An 18,040-nucleotide genomic window follows, 5' to 3' on the forward strand; every position below is an offset into this window, starting at 1 on the left:
GAAATTGCTATATAAGAAACAACTTGAAGTCAGAGTTACAGCTATGCATAATTTCTGACTATCCTGGCTCCATTTTTTGTGTCAATACTTTATTTTTACTGAAACACCCATCTCAGCTGCAGAGCACTAGTCCAATGTATCCCCCTTACCACACTCCAAAAAGCAGTCTCTATCATTTGTGCCTTCCCTGCCATACTCCAAAGCATTAATAAATTTCATGCAATATAAATACTTGGCTCCTAACATGTCCATCAAAATATGCCAAGAACCAAACTATAAACTGGGGCACAACCAGTGACAGAAGAAATGCTATATATCTGGATCTAGCTGTAGAAGAAAAATAACTAGGATTGTGTGATGCTGATCAGTTTCTTTTACAGGCAGTTCCACTTTTGCAGAGGGCATTGTTTGTTACAGCTGGCCAGAAAAACAAGTGGAGGGCAATAAAAAATGTAAATCAAGTTAAAAAAAAATAAAAGGTTGATTACCCACTGGAAACAAATATGTGGATCACTAAGGTTTAGAGTAAGAACTATAAAATTGTTTTGGCACTACCGTAAACTACGATTCAGTTCAAAATGATTATCCATACTTATTTAAGGCCTGACTCCAAAAGGTCCTGGGCATTCTCCACTTTAGCTAAAGCAAATGTAGGATTTGCAGAATACAGGTGATTATAGCTGTAAAGCAGATTCCAGGCCAGAGTTAATTTTTGTTTGTAATCTCTGGACCCCTAGATATTTCTGAGCATCGGAATGTTGCTATATTAACCCTTGCTAAAATATTAAAGTAGTCTATCAGTAACAAAGGATTATTAGAAGGACAATAATATTCTAATCTAATGAGTACTCACCAAGTATGACTTCTAGGTAACCAGTTTTCTTTTCCAACTTTTTCAATACAAAACTTTTGGGGTCCATTGCTCCCTGCAATAAAACCCAAGTATTTTAAAGTGATTCTCATGCCAGTTACAAATATGGGTAAGTGTGGGATATAGCTCCTTTCCTTAATGCAGTAGATAATATACTACACATCAAATCTGAAGCACCTCAGAAAGACAAGATTATCTTTACTGGCGATAGAAGAATAAAGAAGTGTGCCTCCAATCACTCATCTCCAGCCAGATCAAACCTTTCACATGGTGAAATGCACAAATTTAAAAGAAATGGTTTTGAAGGAAGTCTGGGATCACTTGAGATCAGTGTATGTTTTTTTCCACCCTGTCATGGTTGAAATATAATGGGGAATTATGAGAATAGCTAGTGAAATGTATTTGGTTTGATTCATTACAAAAAGAAGCTGTTCATAAACAATCACAAAATACAGTTTTGTCCTTTTCAAAAATGAGCTAATACATTATAAGGATTATTCTGCATACCCATGAGGTCAGCAAATCCTCCAACTGGTAATCTGCATGTTCCTGTAACAAACTGCAATAGTCGCATTCTCTTCTCATTATCGATTTCTTTCACAAACTGAAAGGGAATAAATATAAAACAGATATGTAGGTGCACCTTCTACACACAATTATTTTCACAAAGAACATCAATGACCATAAATTAACCAATTAGTTATATTACTGTGAAAAGCCTCTGGAGCAGTAATAGTTTGCATTAATAAAGTATCTCTCAGCACCTTACAAAGTTAGGGAAGCATTATCATCCCCTTTTCACAAATAAGGCATTGAATAGAGAGGTTAAATTGCTTGCCCAAAAGAACATGAGTTAGGTGAAGAGGAACATGAAGTTACATATTATGTTACATTTAAGTTATTTGGTTTCTTTATTCAGAATTAAGAACATGGGTTTCTGTCTGCATAAGTGACTATCAGAATTTTCTTTGGAGTGCATCAAGATAGCTCCTAATTATTTTTATTTTAGGAAAGACAGAAAATAAGTTTCTGAAAAATATTCTAAAATACTAACTGTCCAAGAGGTGATCATTTAATACAACACTGTTCTAATCTCCATTTTTGAACGTCAGACTCTCAGTATCCAACATTTGACATAGAATCATAGAACTGGAAGGGACCTCGAGAGGTCATCTAGTCCAGGCCCCCGCACTCAAGGCAGGACTAAGTATGGTATAGACCATCCCTGACAGGTGTTTGTTCAACCTGCTCTTACAAATCCCCAATGATGGAGATTCCACAACCTCCCTAGGCAATTTATTCCAGTGCTTAACCACTCTGACAGTTGGGACGTTTTTGTTAATGTCCAACCTAAACCGCCCTTGCTGCAATTTAGGCCCATTGCTTCTTGTCCTATCCTCAGAGGTTAAGAACAACAATTTTTCTCCCTCCTCCTTGTAACAACCTTTTATATACTTGAAAATTGTTATATCCCTCTCAGTCCTCTCTTCTCCAGACTAAACAACCCCAATTTTTTAAATCTTCCCTCATATGTCATGTTTTCTAGATCTTTAATCATTTTTATTGCTCTTCTCTGGACTTTCTCCAATTTGTCCACACCTTTCCTGAAATATGGCGCCCAGAACTGGACACAATACTACAGTTGAGGCCTAATCAGAGTGAAGTAGAGCAGAAGAATTACTTCTCGTGTCTTACTTACAATACTCCTGCTAATACATCCCAGAATGATGTTTGCTTTTTTTGCAACAGTGTTACACTGTTGACTCATATTTAGCTTGTGATCCACTATGACCCCCAGATCCCTTTCCGCAGTACTCCTTCCTAGGCAGTCATTTCCCATTTTGTATGTGTGCAACTGATTGTTCCTTTCTAAGTGGAGTAGTTTGCATTTGTCCTTACTGAATTTCATCCTATTTACTGCTAACGTCTGGCTGGAGGTTGCCTTTCTACTGGTATAACAGGGAACATATCCTTCCTGGGAAATATATTCCCATTTTGGTGGCAGCATTAGTATTAGGGGAGGAGGGAAGAGAGTAGAATGTAATTTTGATAACAGAAAAATTATGCTCAGGTTGGATAACTAAGCTGTAGTGCCTATTGCCAACAGCCGAACATCTAGTTCTCCAAGCGTCATGGCAGTCATAAAGGGAATTAATGTCTCCAGCACCTGCAGAAGAATATGTATTTCCAGGCTTGCTGTATGCAGGGACTGATAGTAGCATCACTAATGCTGTCTCCATTTCAGATTCACAATTTGTAATAAAGCCCTGGGGAGGCAGAGGGACAGCTGGGCAGGATACTGGAATCCCTTTAGTGCTTTGGGGTTCAGAATTGTCAGTAGTGCCAGTCACTAGCTGCCCCTACAAGGCAGGTTTTAACAGGGTTCCTCAATTTAGGAGGAAACAAGCCTCTCTGATCTTAGGTCCACTCCAGCAGAAGTTGTGGAATGCTTTATCATAAAGCTGAAAACCATCAGCATTGCTAGGACAACTACTTCTTCGCACCTTATGGCCATTTCTTTCTTTTAGCAGGTAGCATGTTTTCCTGATCTGTGTAGGGCTTTATTAATAAGACACATGATAGAAGGGTGGGCTTTGCTGCAAGTTCTTAGAGAGAAAGACCACTTACTTTCTCGTAACTGTTGTTCTCTGAGTTGTGTTGCATATGTCCATTACATTGTAGGCACCAGCACTGGTGCTGGAGAATTTTCCTTAGCAGTACCCATTGGGCAGCCTTGCCCACGGCTCAGCTCCTCGGAGGGTGGGAAGGGCGGAGAAGCCTCACCCCCTCCAGTTCCTTTGCACTAGAGCCCAGTGGTACTCTGATGCACTGGGGTGGGAGGGTGGGCCGTGTAACAGACACATGCAACGCATTCGAAAAACAGCAGTTACAAGAAGGTCAGTAACTGTTTTTTCTTCTTTGAGTGCTTACATATGTCCATGATATTGTAAGTGACTCCCAAGCTGTTACTTCAGGAGGTGGGGCCCCGAGTCTCATCAGAAGAGGGACTGTAAGACTGCCTTGCCTACGTCTGCATCTTCCCTTGAAGCAACAGTCTGAATGTCTGGTAAAAGTACAGACCGAGGACCATGCTGTTGCGCTACAAACATCTACAATTGGAACATATGCCAAAATGCAGTCAAGGTTGACTGGGCTTGAGTCACGAGTGCCATGAGACTATCAGGAGGCATTACTCCCTTAGCAGTATAAACCTTTATGATCCAACTGGTGATTAATTTAGAGAGCCTCTGAGCTGTTCTTGGACAACCTCTCGTATGTTCTGCTTATAAAACAAAGTGCTGGGAATAGGCCTTTTTGGGCCTTGTCCTATTTAGGTAAAAAGTCAATGCACACAAATGTCCAGGGTGTTGGAGTCTCCTTCCATCCCTGTGCACATGTGGCTTTGGAAAGAAAACTGGCTAGTAGACTGGTTCATGGAGAAGTCAGAGCCCACTTTAGAGAGAAACTGAGGGAGCAATTTAAGCCGGTCATTGTCTTTGTAGAAAATGTACGAGGTGGATCTGTGACCAGCCCATTTAGGTCACCTACCCTCCTGGCAGAGGACATGGCCACTAAAAAAATGCGACCTTTGATGAAAGGTGCAGAAAAGAGCATGCCAACAGCTCAAAAGGAGGGTCCATAAACACAGACAACACCAAATTCAAGTCCTAGGAAGGTGTCGTTTTTTCCGCCAAAAAGCCAAGCTTTTTAGTAAAAAGAACAGGAGTTCTTGTGGCACCTTAGAGACTAACAAATTTATTTGAGCATAAGCTTTCGTGGGCTACAGCCCACTTCATCGGATGCATAGAATGGAACATATAGTGAGGAGATATATATACATACAGAGAACATGAAAAGGTGGGAACTCCCTTATGCTCAAATAAATTTGTTAGTCTCTAAGGTGCCACAAGTACTCCTGTTCTTTTTGCAGATGCAGACTAACACGGCTGCTACTCTGAAGCTTTTTAGTCTTTGTCGTGGGGTGACCTTAGCATGACCCTGACAAATTCTCTCATTCACTGTGGCGCCATCTAAAAAGCCAGGAGTGCATGTAGATAGAACTGCTCAAATCCTGGGATGGAACCTGGTATTTTCATTTTGCTTGTTTGGCCACTGGAGAATGGAGGAAGGTGTCAGCCAGATCATTTTGTCTGGCTGCATGATAGCCTAACATAAAGAACGAACACACTGAATCAGACTAATGATCCATCTATCCCAGTATCCTGTATTCTGTCAGTGGCCAATGCCAGGTGCTTCAGAGGGAACGAACAGAACAGGCAATTGAATGATCCATCCCGTCGTCCACTCCCAGCTTCTGGTAGTCAGAGGCTAGGGACACTCAGAGCATGGGTTGCATCCCTGACCATCTTGACAAATAGCCATTGATGGACCTATTCTCCATGAACTTGTCTAATTTGTTTTTGAATGCCATTATAGTTTTAGCCTTCGCAATATCCCCTGGCAATGAGTTCCACAGGTTGACTGTGTTGTGTGAAGAAGTACTTCCTTTTGTTTATTTTAAACCTGCTGCTTAATAATTTCATTGGGTGACCCCAAGTTCTTGTGTTATGTGAAGGGGTAAACAACACTTCCTTATTCACTTTCTCCACAGCATTCATGATTTTATAGACCTCTATCATATCCCCCCTTAGTTGTCTCTTTCCTAAGCTGAACAGCCAGTCTTTTTAATCTCTCTTCATATGGAAGCTGTTCCATCCCCCTAATCCAGTGGTTCCCAAACCAGGGGTTCGTGAACCTTTGGGGGTTCACAAAATGTTACAGGGGGTTCTCGGGGAAAAAAATCCCTAATGGCAGACAGAGCTGTCCCTAGGGACCCCGGGCAGCACGGGGCCAGCAGCCCAGAGCCCCTGGACTTCCAAGAGCTAAGCAGATCAAAGCCAGCATATCTATCACACTGAAGAGATTTAAACTTCAAGACTCCTTATAAAAAAGGGAGGTGGGTATTTTTTGCTGTTTTTAAAATTAAATAGGCAGCTAGTATTGTTTTTAAAATTATTATGAAGAACAAGTTTAAGCTTTGTTGTAACGTGCGTTGTTTGCCTGGACTACTCAAGACCGGAATGCTTGTGTAGGAGGAACTCTGAGTTGGCTTCTTAAATACCTTCATGCTGTTTCAAATCTGATACTCCTTGATGAAACATAGGAGCCTTGTCTTATAACAGGCTTATTCAAAGTGATACAAGCTACGAAAGTGAGATCTTGGAAGAGTGTTGCCGTTTTCATAATGTAATAAAAATACTGTAATGATAAATAATAGTTAATACTAAATAGTGGGTAATAAGCATGTCATAAAAACAAATTTTATGTTTCCAAGATCACTGCTTTTATAATTTATACTCAGGTAAAGGAGAAAATCCCTGGAAATATTCATTTTTAGGAGGGGGTTCGCGAGACTTGACATTTTAGTGAAAGGGGTTCACAGGTTGTTAAAGTTTGGGAACCACTGCCCTAATCAAATTTGTTGCCCTTCTTTATACCTTTTCCAATTCTAATATATCTTTTTTTTTAGATGGGGTGACCAGAACTGCATGTAGTACTTAAGTTGTGGGTGTACCATGGATTTATATGGTGGCATTGGGATATTTACTGTCTTCTTATCCATTCCTTTCCCAATGGTTCCTAACATTCTGTTAGCTTCTTTGATTGCCACTGCACATTGAACAGTTGTTTTCAGAGAGCTAACCATGACTCCAAGATCTCTTTCTTGAGTGGTAACGGGTTAATTTAGACTCCATCATTTTGAATGTATAGTTGGGATTATGTTTTCCAGTGTGCATTACTTTGCACAAATACAGTGGCACTGGACCTATTATGGTAGCACAGACTTGTTTTGTGATTTTGGTTTTTGCTCATCATGCTGTAGCATCATCCCACCCCTTCTGTAATTCTTACTTTTAAAAATAAAGGAAAAATCAACCACAAACCTGCCAAAACCACATAATCTGTTTGCTCGTCCTGGTGTAGTGCCGATAGATGGTGTGTCTCTGCCAGTCATTCAAGTCAATCTCTTGCATTCCACATAAAAGCACCTTTTTTGGGGGGGAAATATAGAGGTATAAGCTAATATTTTGTTTCAATGGCTTCTATATGGTGGCAGCAAAGGACATCTGTCCTTGCACTTGGAAACACCTACTATGACTGTATATTCACTTTTTATTTTATTTTCAAGTAGCTGCTTGGTTCCACCAATTAATAAGCAGTAATGCTGGTGACCTCACGGACACAGAGCTTTATTCAGACCTGCTATAGGAAAGGGTAATCACTGATTATGAAGAAACCAGATAGAATGGGATAATCTTCCCTAATGAAAAGGTGAATAACTGCTTGTTTTTGAACCTCAGATAAAGAGCTCAGTTAAAAGAAATATTAAATATGACTACTGAGTGTGAACCATAACACTGCTCTCTTCTGTGTATATAACTTTTCCATATTTTTGTTTTTAAATAAAAAATGCTTCCCAGAGGGAAATGTGTTAACCAAAGAAACTGTTTAGGAAAAATTTTCACCACTAACCAACAGTTTCTTCAACAATCACACAGCTCTGTTTTGCAAATTGAGGGCTGGACTCCCACTGAGTCTTGTTAACTTTAACATCAACTGTGCCTACCCATACCCAAATAAGTCCCTCACCTCTAGTTCCTTGGCATCAAAGTACTGCAAGTACTGCTGTGGAAGAATTTCATTGAAGCCTTCAAAGAAAGCTTGTGTCTGTTCTTCAACACCTCGGGAGAGTCTCCATTCTGCTACCAGCCTGGAAAAGGAAAAAGATAAGGTAATCTGTCATTTAAACTGTCCCATGCTGCCCAGATCCACATTTCTTTTGTTAGCCTATTTTGTGATGAACTGTGAACTATGTTAAAAAATATTATGGAAAGTTCTGAAGACAAACCAGATCTGTAACTGTATCTCAATACAGTGTAAACCAGCTTTAAAGTGAAGTTAAAACCTTCTATTTCTGACCATTCCGCTAAGAACTAGCTTACACGATCAAAGAGGAGGCAGTATCTATCCAGTGATTATACTAATGAGTGCACAGCAGTCCCTAGGTATTTGAGGAAAAAAAAAAAAAAAAAAAAGATGTATTTTTGTCCAATATTCTCCCCAGAAATCTCAGTCATTAACCATGAAAAGGTAAAAACTAGGTCAAGTTGAACTGGTGAAGATAATGAGGACTGCTAGCTTACCAAGAAACGACTATGTCCATTTGGAAAGTTCCATATTTGTGTCTGTTAATCATGAAACTTTGCTCTGTGGCAGAAATTCCACTCTCCATAAATAAAAGGGTGAAAAGCAGGCAGGAGACCCGGAGAACCTGAACCCAGGGAGAAGCAGATATTATGCTGAATTCAAGCCTAACCTGTCAGGAGAATTGGAGTCTAGAGGAAAGAAGGCTAATTTCTGGTATCAATCCTAGCAACTCAGGAGACAAAGCAGGATACAGAGAAAGAGACCGAAAATTGGGAGTGCAATAGGAATCCATGCTTTACCTGGGCTGCTGGAAGCTAGGAGAGAAGTGTTTTTTTTTTTTTTTTTTTTTTGCAGATTCTATTCAGGGGGTTTTCTATTATTAATATCTTCCAAAATATAAAAGTGTTCCCTATCTAATGTGTTACCCTTTGTGTGACTTAGTGTTATTTATTTAGAAATGTTCAATACAGTTTGACACTTTGTCACAGCTCATTCATGTAATTATACCAAGACCTGCCAATCAACAGTAATCTTAATAGAATAAATCATTTAGAAATTAAAAAAATGAGATTCAGTTTATTCTGTGCCTCCAATACCCATTATTAGTGTAAGGTGTTCATACTGCAGCAAATATGGAGGAATTGACTTCAATATTAACAAGTTTATTTGGCCCATACATTCCTGCATTCCCTTTGCTAGTATTCAAGATAACAGTGTCTTTTTAAAAAAAATAAAAAATAAAAGATCCCTCCCACCCAACACAGCTTCAGAATGTTCCTGTAGTGAAGTCAATCTCATATTTATGACACCACAGTGTTTTCCAGGCCTATGACTGTGACGTCACAAAATAAGCATTTTGATTGCACTGCACGTGCAGCTAACAGACAACCAGCTGAGAACAGAACTTTTAAAAATATTTTTTGATAAACAGACAATAAGAAAGAAACATTAAAAAACACGGGAGATGTAAACAAATGTTTTAAATCTGACAGTAGAAAAGTGGTAGCTAGTATCTCAGTGGACTCTGAAATGGTTTATAATCGGACATTCAGATTTTTGACTATCAGAGCATATTGGACATTAAGCTTGAACATCTTCAGTACAAGAGTGGCTCTTCAGCTTCTTTTAAAAGTCACTCTTCAGAAATGACATCCAAAACAGTCACTTGCTGCTAATAGTATCAGTTATTCATTGAAAGTATTTCTGTGGCGCTTTAAATTATGTAACTAGATAAATTCAACTCTTGCTTGAATTAGGGAAAGAAACAGATGGAGGTAAAGGAATAGATAAAAAAACCCTCATTTGTTCTTACCTAATATATTCTTCTTTATTTTCTTCTGTGACCAGAATGTTGCTACCATTAGGTTTCAAATCATGGCTCTTTATTTCACCTAGAATTTCTTTATCCACTGAGAAATACATTTCCAAGCCACATTCTTCAATATTGTTTTCTCTGCAAGAAACAAACATCATGTATTGTAAAGAACTGCCAAGAGGTCCTGTGCTAACTAGATGAGGTTTTTATCAAGAGTCTTATTAAGTAAACTTTTTCGGAGTTCATGACTCAAGTTAAGAATCACTTTTGACTACAGGCTTTTCAAAAAAAGCTATGTCTCTACTGTTACATGTACACTTTTCTACTTGCAAAATGTGTACAGGCTGAACAGTAATTTAGTTGGATGACTGCATCAGCAAAACATGCCTTCTCATGATTAAAAGGATCATTTATTGTAATTTCCCTCTTGTAGGTCTTTCAGCAGGGCTTTTCTGCCATTTTCAGCTTATGCAGAATGTAGTACTTGATGTCTGGAGTTAATGTGATCATACTGTACCAAAAAAATGCATCCCTGCATTTTCCCCTCCCCACTTTAGCTGATGATGATATACCAAGCTGATTTTACAATGGAACTTTTGACTTTAAAGCCCATAACCATGTAAGCTCTAGTGATTATACTTACTTTCTAAGCCTCAGTTTCATGGATACCTTTGCTCAAACCCCAATTACTAGCTAATGTTCCCTTCATTCAGTCTTCAGCTGCTAGGCCGGTGAGGTGTGGGACTTACTTCTTTCTGAAATTTATCTCAATCAATTTCTCACTAGTTTTAAATACATCTCAATGTCATAGAATCATAGGAACGTGGGACTGGAAGGAACCTCAAGAGGTCTTCTAGTCCAGTCTCCTGCACTCAAGTAGAACTAAGTATTGTCTTTTTATTATAATTTATTATTCCAAAAAGTGTTTAAGTTTGACCATTTGTAATTATTGTTTCCTACTCCCAGTTTCCATTTCCTTCTTTTTAAAGAGGTTCCGCCCTGTTTTTATTTGTTAAGTTTATAAGGCATTTTAAAACTATGTTGTTAATATTATTTTATTATAAAATAAAGCATCTTGAGTGCTCCAGCAATGCAGGTGCTTTATAAATAAGAACTACACTTCTATAGTTTTTGCTACTGATCACATCCACAGGGCCCATTTTTCTCTTATATTTGTATTATTATGGATCAGCTCCTTGTTAATCATCAGAGTTGAATCTAGCTTTCCATTTTAAGCATTATTTTCAAATCTTCCTCTACTTTCCCCAGAAAGTAATTAATCTTACTGACATTTTTAATATTACGCCTCAATCAAGAGTAGTTTTTTCTGGAAGTCTGCTTAAAATTTTTTTTGTAAAGTTACGATGTTTTCAAAATACACCTCAAGTTTTATAACTTGTTTTTACTCAACTTTCCGAAGTGACTTGGGCCGTCAAACTCCAAATTGTTTTGTCTCCCTTGCAGGGGAGAAGGGCCCTTCAAGGTAGGGGAAAGCTATGAGGTAAGGGTACATAGAGCATGGACAGGATATTGAGGGGGCAGAGATGGGAGAGAAAAGAGTTGAAAGGTCTTGGGGTCAAGGGAGGGGGTGCAGGGAAGCACAGGAGTCAAGGATAGGAAAAGGCAGAGATTTTAATCAAGTTAAACTTTGAAGTGCTTTAATTGCTTTAGAAATACTTTTACTTTTTTTTTTTTTTTTTTTTTAAACACTATGGAGTATATTTTTTGCAAATTTTAAGAGACAAGTAGAATTTGGATGGGGTGATTGATGAAGGATTAGAGGGAAGTGAGGAATAAGTTGAGATCCACTAGCTGTTCATTTCAGACATCCTAATACTTGGTGTATTTTTGGTTTTGTTTTTTCATAAAAAGGAAAGAATTTTTTGAAAATAAATTAATACTGGGTTTGGGTATTAGCGGACTCCACTGAGACACCTTTTACATTAACTTACACTAAAGAAGCTTTTTTTTATATTGAATCTACCGTTAGGGACACAATATTTGATTATCTATTCAGACATTTCTATTTCCAACAATGTGTAAGACTGCTTATATTCAGTTAAATGAATTCAAAGGGAAAACAAACAAACAGAATGCTAGTTTGTGCAATATTCAGTGAATTATCGAGGACAGTTAACCTTAGCATTACCAAACTACTGAACATGTATGTTGGAATTATAGTAAAATGCAAGAAGTTCAGTGCTGGTCTGCAATGTATACAGTTCTGTTATTCAATATCTGTCTGCAAAACATTTCAAATCTATATCTAAATTACACAAATAAAATGAAACATCAAAAACATCTGGACTTTTATTTCAAGAATGAATGAAAACGTTAGAAACTCACTTTACCCAGATGAGAGAGTTGTAAAACTCTGGATCAACAGATTCTAAATCCTTGAGTCCTGTTGGCTTGTTTAGGATACGCTTATAGAATGGCAGAGAGAAACCTGTATCTATGAATCTCACATGGAACAAAGCCTAAAAAACACGAAAACGGACAAGGAATGATCCAAAGGATGCTTGGTTACCTAATATTCCAATATAATGTATCAAATAAACCCTGGAGCCCAAAGATGTTGTAAGATGTTCTGTAATACCATCACTACTATTGGCACACCTCAAAATGTGATCTGAATGTATTAGCTGTTACAGCCAGCCATCTGGCAACAAAGCACTAAATAGTTCATCTCTTGATTTGAAACAACTGCTGTGTTTTACACTAGACATTTAAAAATAAACACACACTATGGTGGATGTGCACGGATTATTTGAACTTACCATGGCAATGAATCTGCCAATAAAACGGAAATATTTCAGGTGGTCTGGATTAATGTAAGAAGCTGGGTTTATCTGTAAGCAGTAGTTATCCTTCCCTACATATTCAAATAGGCAATACATTGGGTTCAACACTTCATGTGACAACAGAAAGAACCATTCCCTGAAACCACACAAAAAACAAAAATATCATGAACACTTCAAAAGAAAACGGGATGACATTAGAAAGTATCCTTGCTACTACATATGCTAAAAATTATTTTAGGGACTGGCTGGTGCTCAACTGTTAAAACTGGCCTATCTAGAAAATTATTACGCTACCTATTGCTAGCACACAGTAGGTGTCAGTATGCTACATGGTTAACTGATGCAGCTCAAAAAAGTAGAATATCTAATGTCCAGAGTTGGCTAGTTCTCAAATGAGGTCATCACTGACTTAAGCTTCAGATGTAGTTTATTGTATCCATTAACATATGCCTGGGTGTCTAAGTTCAGCGAGCATTTCTCGTTTAGAAAGTTAATTTCTTTTCTCTGTGATGGGTATTTACAAGTGCTGCTTTTCTAAGAGAAGCAGGAAATCTGGTAGAGATCAATTCTGACAGGTTCATATTTTAAAAAAAATTATCACCACTACCCTTTGTGGAAGAGGTATCCATATTATACTACAACTTGTTTCCAATTCTTTGCTGGGAGTGTTAGTTCAAGAATTCACTTTTTAACCTTAAGACTAAATACAAATTAGAATTTCCTGGTAGCAAGCATGTGTGTTTTATTTGCAAAATTAAAATTCAAGTATAATCTCCAGGTTAAAGAGTGAATCGCATGAAATATACTACTGTCTTTCTCCTCACAATATTGTCATCTTGCATTTTACATCACACTGACAATACTAAATAAGGTTAATTCGTAATGCTGATTATGAAAAAAACAAAGTATAGCAAAAACAGATCTGCAAATAGTACGTACATATTCATTTTAAGTACTATAAAGAGACTTGCACATGGAACAAAATTTGAGAATACTTATTAAATGTTTTCTTATTCATTATTTCAATAAATCTCTAATCTGATGTTCATGGTTTTGTCTTATGAGTTATTGTGCAGAGTTGCATAAATGCTTGCTCTAAACTTTATTGAGGCACTTTAAACTTAATATATATTCAAACAGGAAGACACATCCTCCTACAATAGTTTTGACAATGCATTTTAGAGCTGCGGAGGTGATGATATATAGAGAGGGGGGAAAAACTCTCATTGGCATTTTAAAAATACAGCAAACAAAGTATCTCCTTGTGAGAAACTTCCACACCAGATATTCATAGAATGAGGTGTTCAGATTGATTCGTTATGTGAAACACACATTTCTTTAGTTTACCTTGCAACACCTCCATAATCTAAACCTTCTTCTCCAGGAAAAATGACCCACAAGCGTCTTCGCAGATCCTGAGGGCTGAAGCTCATTATCTTAGTGAAAGGAAAAATATGGTTATGAAGAATAAAAGCAGCTCGTCTCAGAATATTACTATTTGCTATCCAATAGTGTGGAAATCATATTTTCATTGACCATGAAGTGAATTAGGTGCAGTGCATAAAGCAACATTTCAGGAAATGTTTGAGGACTTGGCAGAAATATATTTCTATCTAGCAGATTAGAAGATGAAATGTGTAAAAGTAAGTGAGACAGAAAGGAATATAAGAATTGTTAAATGGAATGTATTAGTCTATCAAGTATAGTCTTTCAACTATAAAAAGGATGACAATCTGGACCCCAAATCAGTGGCTAATCCAAAAAGAAAAAACAGGGCTATGGAGCACCACCAATATGTCTCACTAAATGGTAAGCTAGCCAGGAAGAATAGGAGAGAAGTCTCTAACAGAGATGTTAAACAACTAAAAAAGCCACAAAATAAATTCTTTAAAATGTGTTTACAAAATTCACATTTTCCATTCCACAGTTTCCTCCCACAAGTAGATGTATTATAATTTTCAAGATAAAATTAATCTTTGCACACAGGCCATATTTATTTCTGGTACCAACAAGAAACTTGGATGCTAAAAAGCAATTTCCTTAGTGCTATTTTTGGCATAATACCAAATTTGTGACTGTGCTGATTTGGTCAGACAGCAAACATTCACAACAATCCAGTCGATGTGGTGATTTCATATAAATCTTTGTCCAAGGACAACCAGTGTTTGCTCTCCCATGAGACCTTGAATTTGGAATGAAAGCCACATTTTAAAAGCTTTCCTAGCTGTCGGCAGTTGTGATGCTAATTTCTATACTTCCACGAAATTCAACTGTTATTAATGAAAATCCTTGGTGCTGCTGAAAGACCACAGGGCAGGACTCTGTACTGGTAGTGAGAGGCTCCTATTTGGAATCCGGGGTATTTTCTGTGTGCCAGGTAGTCAAAATGTGAAAATAGGCATCTCGCAGACCAAGAGCCACAAACCAGCCTTGGAGATGTAAGGAGGGAATTAGGGTGGCCAGAGTTACCATCCTGAATTTGAAGTGATGGTTGAACTTGTTGAGATCTCTCAAATCTAGTAGCATGTCCCAATCTCCCTTGTTCTTTGGGGTTAAAAAGTAATGGAAGTAAAACCTCTTCCTTCTGAATTCCACAAGCACCTCTTCCACTGTTCTGAAATTTAGAAAGGAGTCCACTTCTTGTTTTAATAATGTCTTGTGAGAGGGATCCTTGAAGATGGATGGGGAAAGAGGGTGGGGGTAGTGACTGAAACTGATTAGAATACCCCTTTGCTTATAATTTCTAAGACCTACCAGTCTGAGGTAATCAGAGTGCAGGTTTCCCAAAATAAAATGGCAGTTGCCAAATGGGGGAAAAAAAGAGATCTTGGAATGGTTCTGACTAGATCTCAACAATGGGGTCCAACTTACTGCTGTCAAATACACATGGGGCATACAGTAGAGAAGGAAGAGGCAGAAGGGCCCCTGCATTGGATCGCCTGCTTCCTATTTGGTGGCTTCAGTGTCCTCTCTGGATTGTAGTAATAAGCAGAGGGCCTCTGTCTCGTGAAGCTTTTGGATCTGGCCTGTTTCCTGCTACTAGACACTGGCATGTAGTCCCAAGAAGAGAGTGGCTCTTGAATTCTTCAAAGAATGCAAGGCTTCATCAGTATGGGCATTAAATAGGTCACAAACCCTCAAATGGGAGGTCCTCAATCATTGTTTGGATCTTGTTTGGTATTCCAGAAGAATGGAGTCATGAAGCCTTGTGCATTCTGATGGAAGTAGCCACTGAACATGCTGCCGTATCATAAGCATGTAACGGCCTCAGCAATGTTCGGGCTGACCTTCAGACAAAATGGATTTCAAACCCTCTCTACATTCTTGGGAGAGCTGTCCTATAAAATTGTGATACCTTGCCCCAACTGATGTAGTCATTGACAGAAGTGCCTGATAGTCTGAAATACACATCTGCAGACTTGCAGAGGAATAGGTCTTCCTTCCAAACAAAGCAAGTTTCTTTGTGTTATTTTTGGAGGCTTTTAGTTTTTGGACCCTCTGTGCACCACCACCGCTACCAGGGATCCCGGAACTGGGTGGGTGTAGAAATATTCAGCCCCTTGGGAGAGGATCTCACAATATCTATCTGCTCTTTAAGACATGGATACCACAGATTCTGTGGTCTGCCACAGTTGGCTTTTTTTTTTTTGCCAATTCCAATATCCCTTCATTAACAGGCATAGCAAGTCTACCAGGTATGGAGGAGTGCAGAATGTCCATTAATTTTTGGGATTTGCTTGAACTACCTCCAAAGGAATCTCCAAGATCTCTATCATATGACAAAGGTCCTGGAAAAATCTTGAAATCATCAGGCTTGCTAGGAACAGAAGAGACTACTGCCTTGCCTGGTAAGGAAGAGGATGCTGCTACTGGAATCAATTGCCCTTCCGTATCCCACAGGTATTCTTTCTTGCTATTATGATCTTGCCAGTGCAGGGCATGGGACTGTACAAACTGGTCCTCTTGAGCAGACCTACAACATCCTGTAGGAGAAGGAAATTGCATACCCCTAGGAGCCCAATAAAAGAAAGACTGTATATTGCAGAGGTAATGGGCTGGGGGCGATAGGGTTGGATAACATGGTCAATATTCCCCAGGAGACCCCTGGGGTCTATGTTTGTAATGGAGAGTCCTGGATTCCCTCTCAGACCAGTATGGCTCATAAGAGTGACTGTGAGGTGAATGGATGGGGAATAACTCCTTGCTATGTTCAGAAGGACAGGAAGTTTTTCCTCCAAAAGAGGAGATACCCTGTCTGGAGTCCTAGAGTAAGTAGTAGTTTTGAGTAGTACCGTAGATACCTGGTACTTGCTGAGACTGGCCCTGCTGAGGCATCAGAGAGACTCAGTTTGGACCGTGAATTGCAGCATGAGGTGAAACAGAAGCTTGGTGAAGTTTTGGTACCTACTAAAAGGAGGCAAAGAGATGGTGACCTAGGTCTGCATTCACTGCACTCCTTCCCCTTTCTGATGACTGGATGGAAGAGGTCTTAGCAGCTAAAGGGTTCGATCTCTTCAATGACGAGTGAGCCAGGGAGCTTGGAGCTGAGCTACAGCTAACAGGAGCACTAAATGAAGAAGACTCTTAGAAGCTGAGAAGAAAGGGCCCACCAAGTCTTGAGAAGGCATTCATTGAGCACTCTAGAAGAAAAAGTTTGAGATGGACCTCCTGCTTTCTGTGGTCTCTTGGAGAAGGAGTGACAGATCGAGCATTTATTGGGGATGGGCCCCTCTCCAAGGCAAAAAAGGCACTTGCAGTGCCCATCCTTAAAGCAGAATAGCTCTGTCACAAGAACAGCAGATTTTGAATCCTGGAGACTGTGTTTCATTCATAGCAGCTAGACCCTGGTACCAGGTGTTGTCCCTCAACCTAACAGAAAAAACATTTGCCTTTTTTTTTTTTTTTTTTTTTAATGGCTTTGGACATTATAACAAGGAAAACTGTACTAACTGATAACTACCCAAGAGAAAAATAAAATACAGTGCATCAAGCAGGAGCTATTGCAGTAGTTCTGTCTCATTACTACAGGTAGAAAGAAGGAATTGAGGGATGGTTGGGCCCTCTCTGCCCTTTATGCCATCAAGTGTTTTTTTCCGGGAGAGGGGGAAGGAAGGCTGTCTAAGGTGCAGGTGTGGCCCCCACAGACACTGCTGGCCAAAAGAATATGCATGCACACCAGAAGTGGAATCCATATGCACTATCATTCGAAGGAGGATTTATTTTTCTTAAAAGCCTTTTAAATATTCTTTAAAAGGATTTATTTCCAACTACAGACTGTGGTTTTCTGCATAGCAAACCTGAATAATTAAAACACCAGTTAATGATACATGTGTGCTTGTGAGAGCAGCAGAAGAGAGGCAAAACAATTATGATGTAATCTTTTTGACACACACAAGCACCAAACAGAGATATCAGCTGTATGCTAAGTTTTTAACATTGCCTTGTGTATCCAATTATGAATCTGCTCCAGGAATAGCATAATGAGTGCTTTTTTTAAATCATCACTTTAACCATCATTAATGAGATATCAAAAGATTAAGGGTGATGTTATCTTTCAGCTACAAAGTTCAAAACATTTGCCCTGTACCACTTTGTACACAAAGTAAGCAAGCATGTGTTAACAATACAATACCTGCTGAAATGAGTCCTCAAACAATGTCTTTCTGGACACTGTAATCTTTATGTGTTGTGGCATAGCCAGTTGCTGAAATGCAAAATGTTTCAAAAGTGAAATATATACAGCTTTTAAATAAGTGTTTTGAATAAACATTCAAACAAAATTAACAGAAATTAGAAAAGGGACTGGAGAATCTGTCTGGCCTGTATGAAACAGAAAAACAA

At 38.7% G+C, this 18,040-nt stretch overlaps 1 protein-coding gene across 1 annotated transcript in view; it reads right to left on the minus strand.

Annotated features, from left to right (window-relative positions):
- The window catches only part of ITCH (itchy E3 ubiquitin protein ligase), a 108,605-nt gene that overhangs the window by 1,938 nt on the left and 88,627 nt on the right, over positions 1-18,040 (minus strand). Inside the window, exons 15-23 of the mRNA XM_065414934.1 lie at positions 17,832-17,903; positions 13,547-13,635; positions 12,176-12,335; positions 11,742-11,875; positions 9,393-9,533; positions 7,523-7,643; positions 6,817-6,921; positions 1,379-1,475; positions 854-926 (exon numbers count right to left, since the gene is read on the minus strand). Coding sequence (XP_065271006.1) covers positions 854-926; positions 1,379-1,475; positions 6,817-6,921; positions 7,523-7,643; positions 9,393-9,533; positions 11,742-11,875; positions 12,176-12,335; positions 13,547-13,635; positions 17,832-17,903 — 992 coding nt within the window. The remainder of the gene's footprint in view (positions 1-853; positions 927-1,378; positions 1,476-6,816; positions 6,922-7,522; positions 7,644-9,392; positions 9,534-11,741; positions 11,876-12,175; positions 12,336-13,546; positions 13,636-17,831; positions 17,904-18,040) is intronic.

This window comes from Emys orbicularis, chromosome 12, assembly GCF_028017835.1.
Source record: "Emys orbicularis isolate rEmyOrb1 chromosome 12, rEmyOrb1.hap1, whole genome shotgun sequence".
Classification (NCBI taxonomy): domain Eukaryota; kingdom Metazoa; phylum Chordata; order Testudines; family Emydidae; genus Emys; species Emys orbicularis.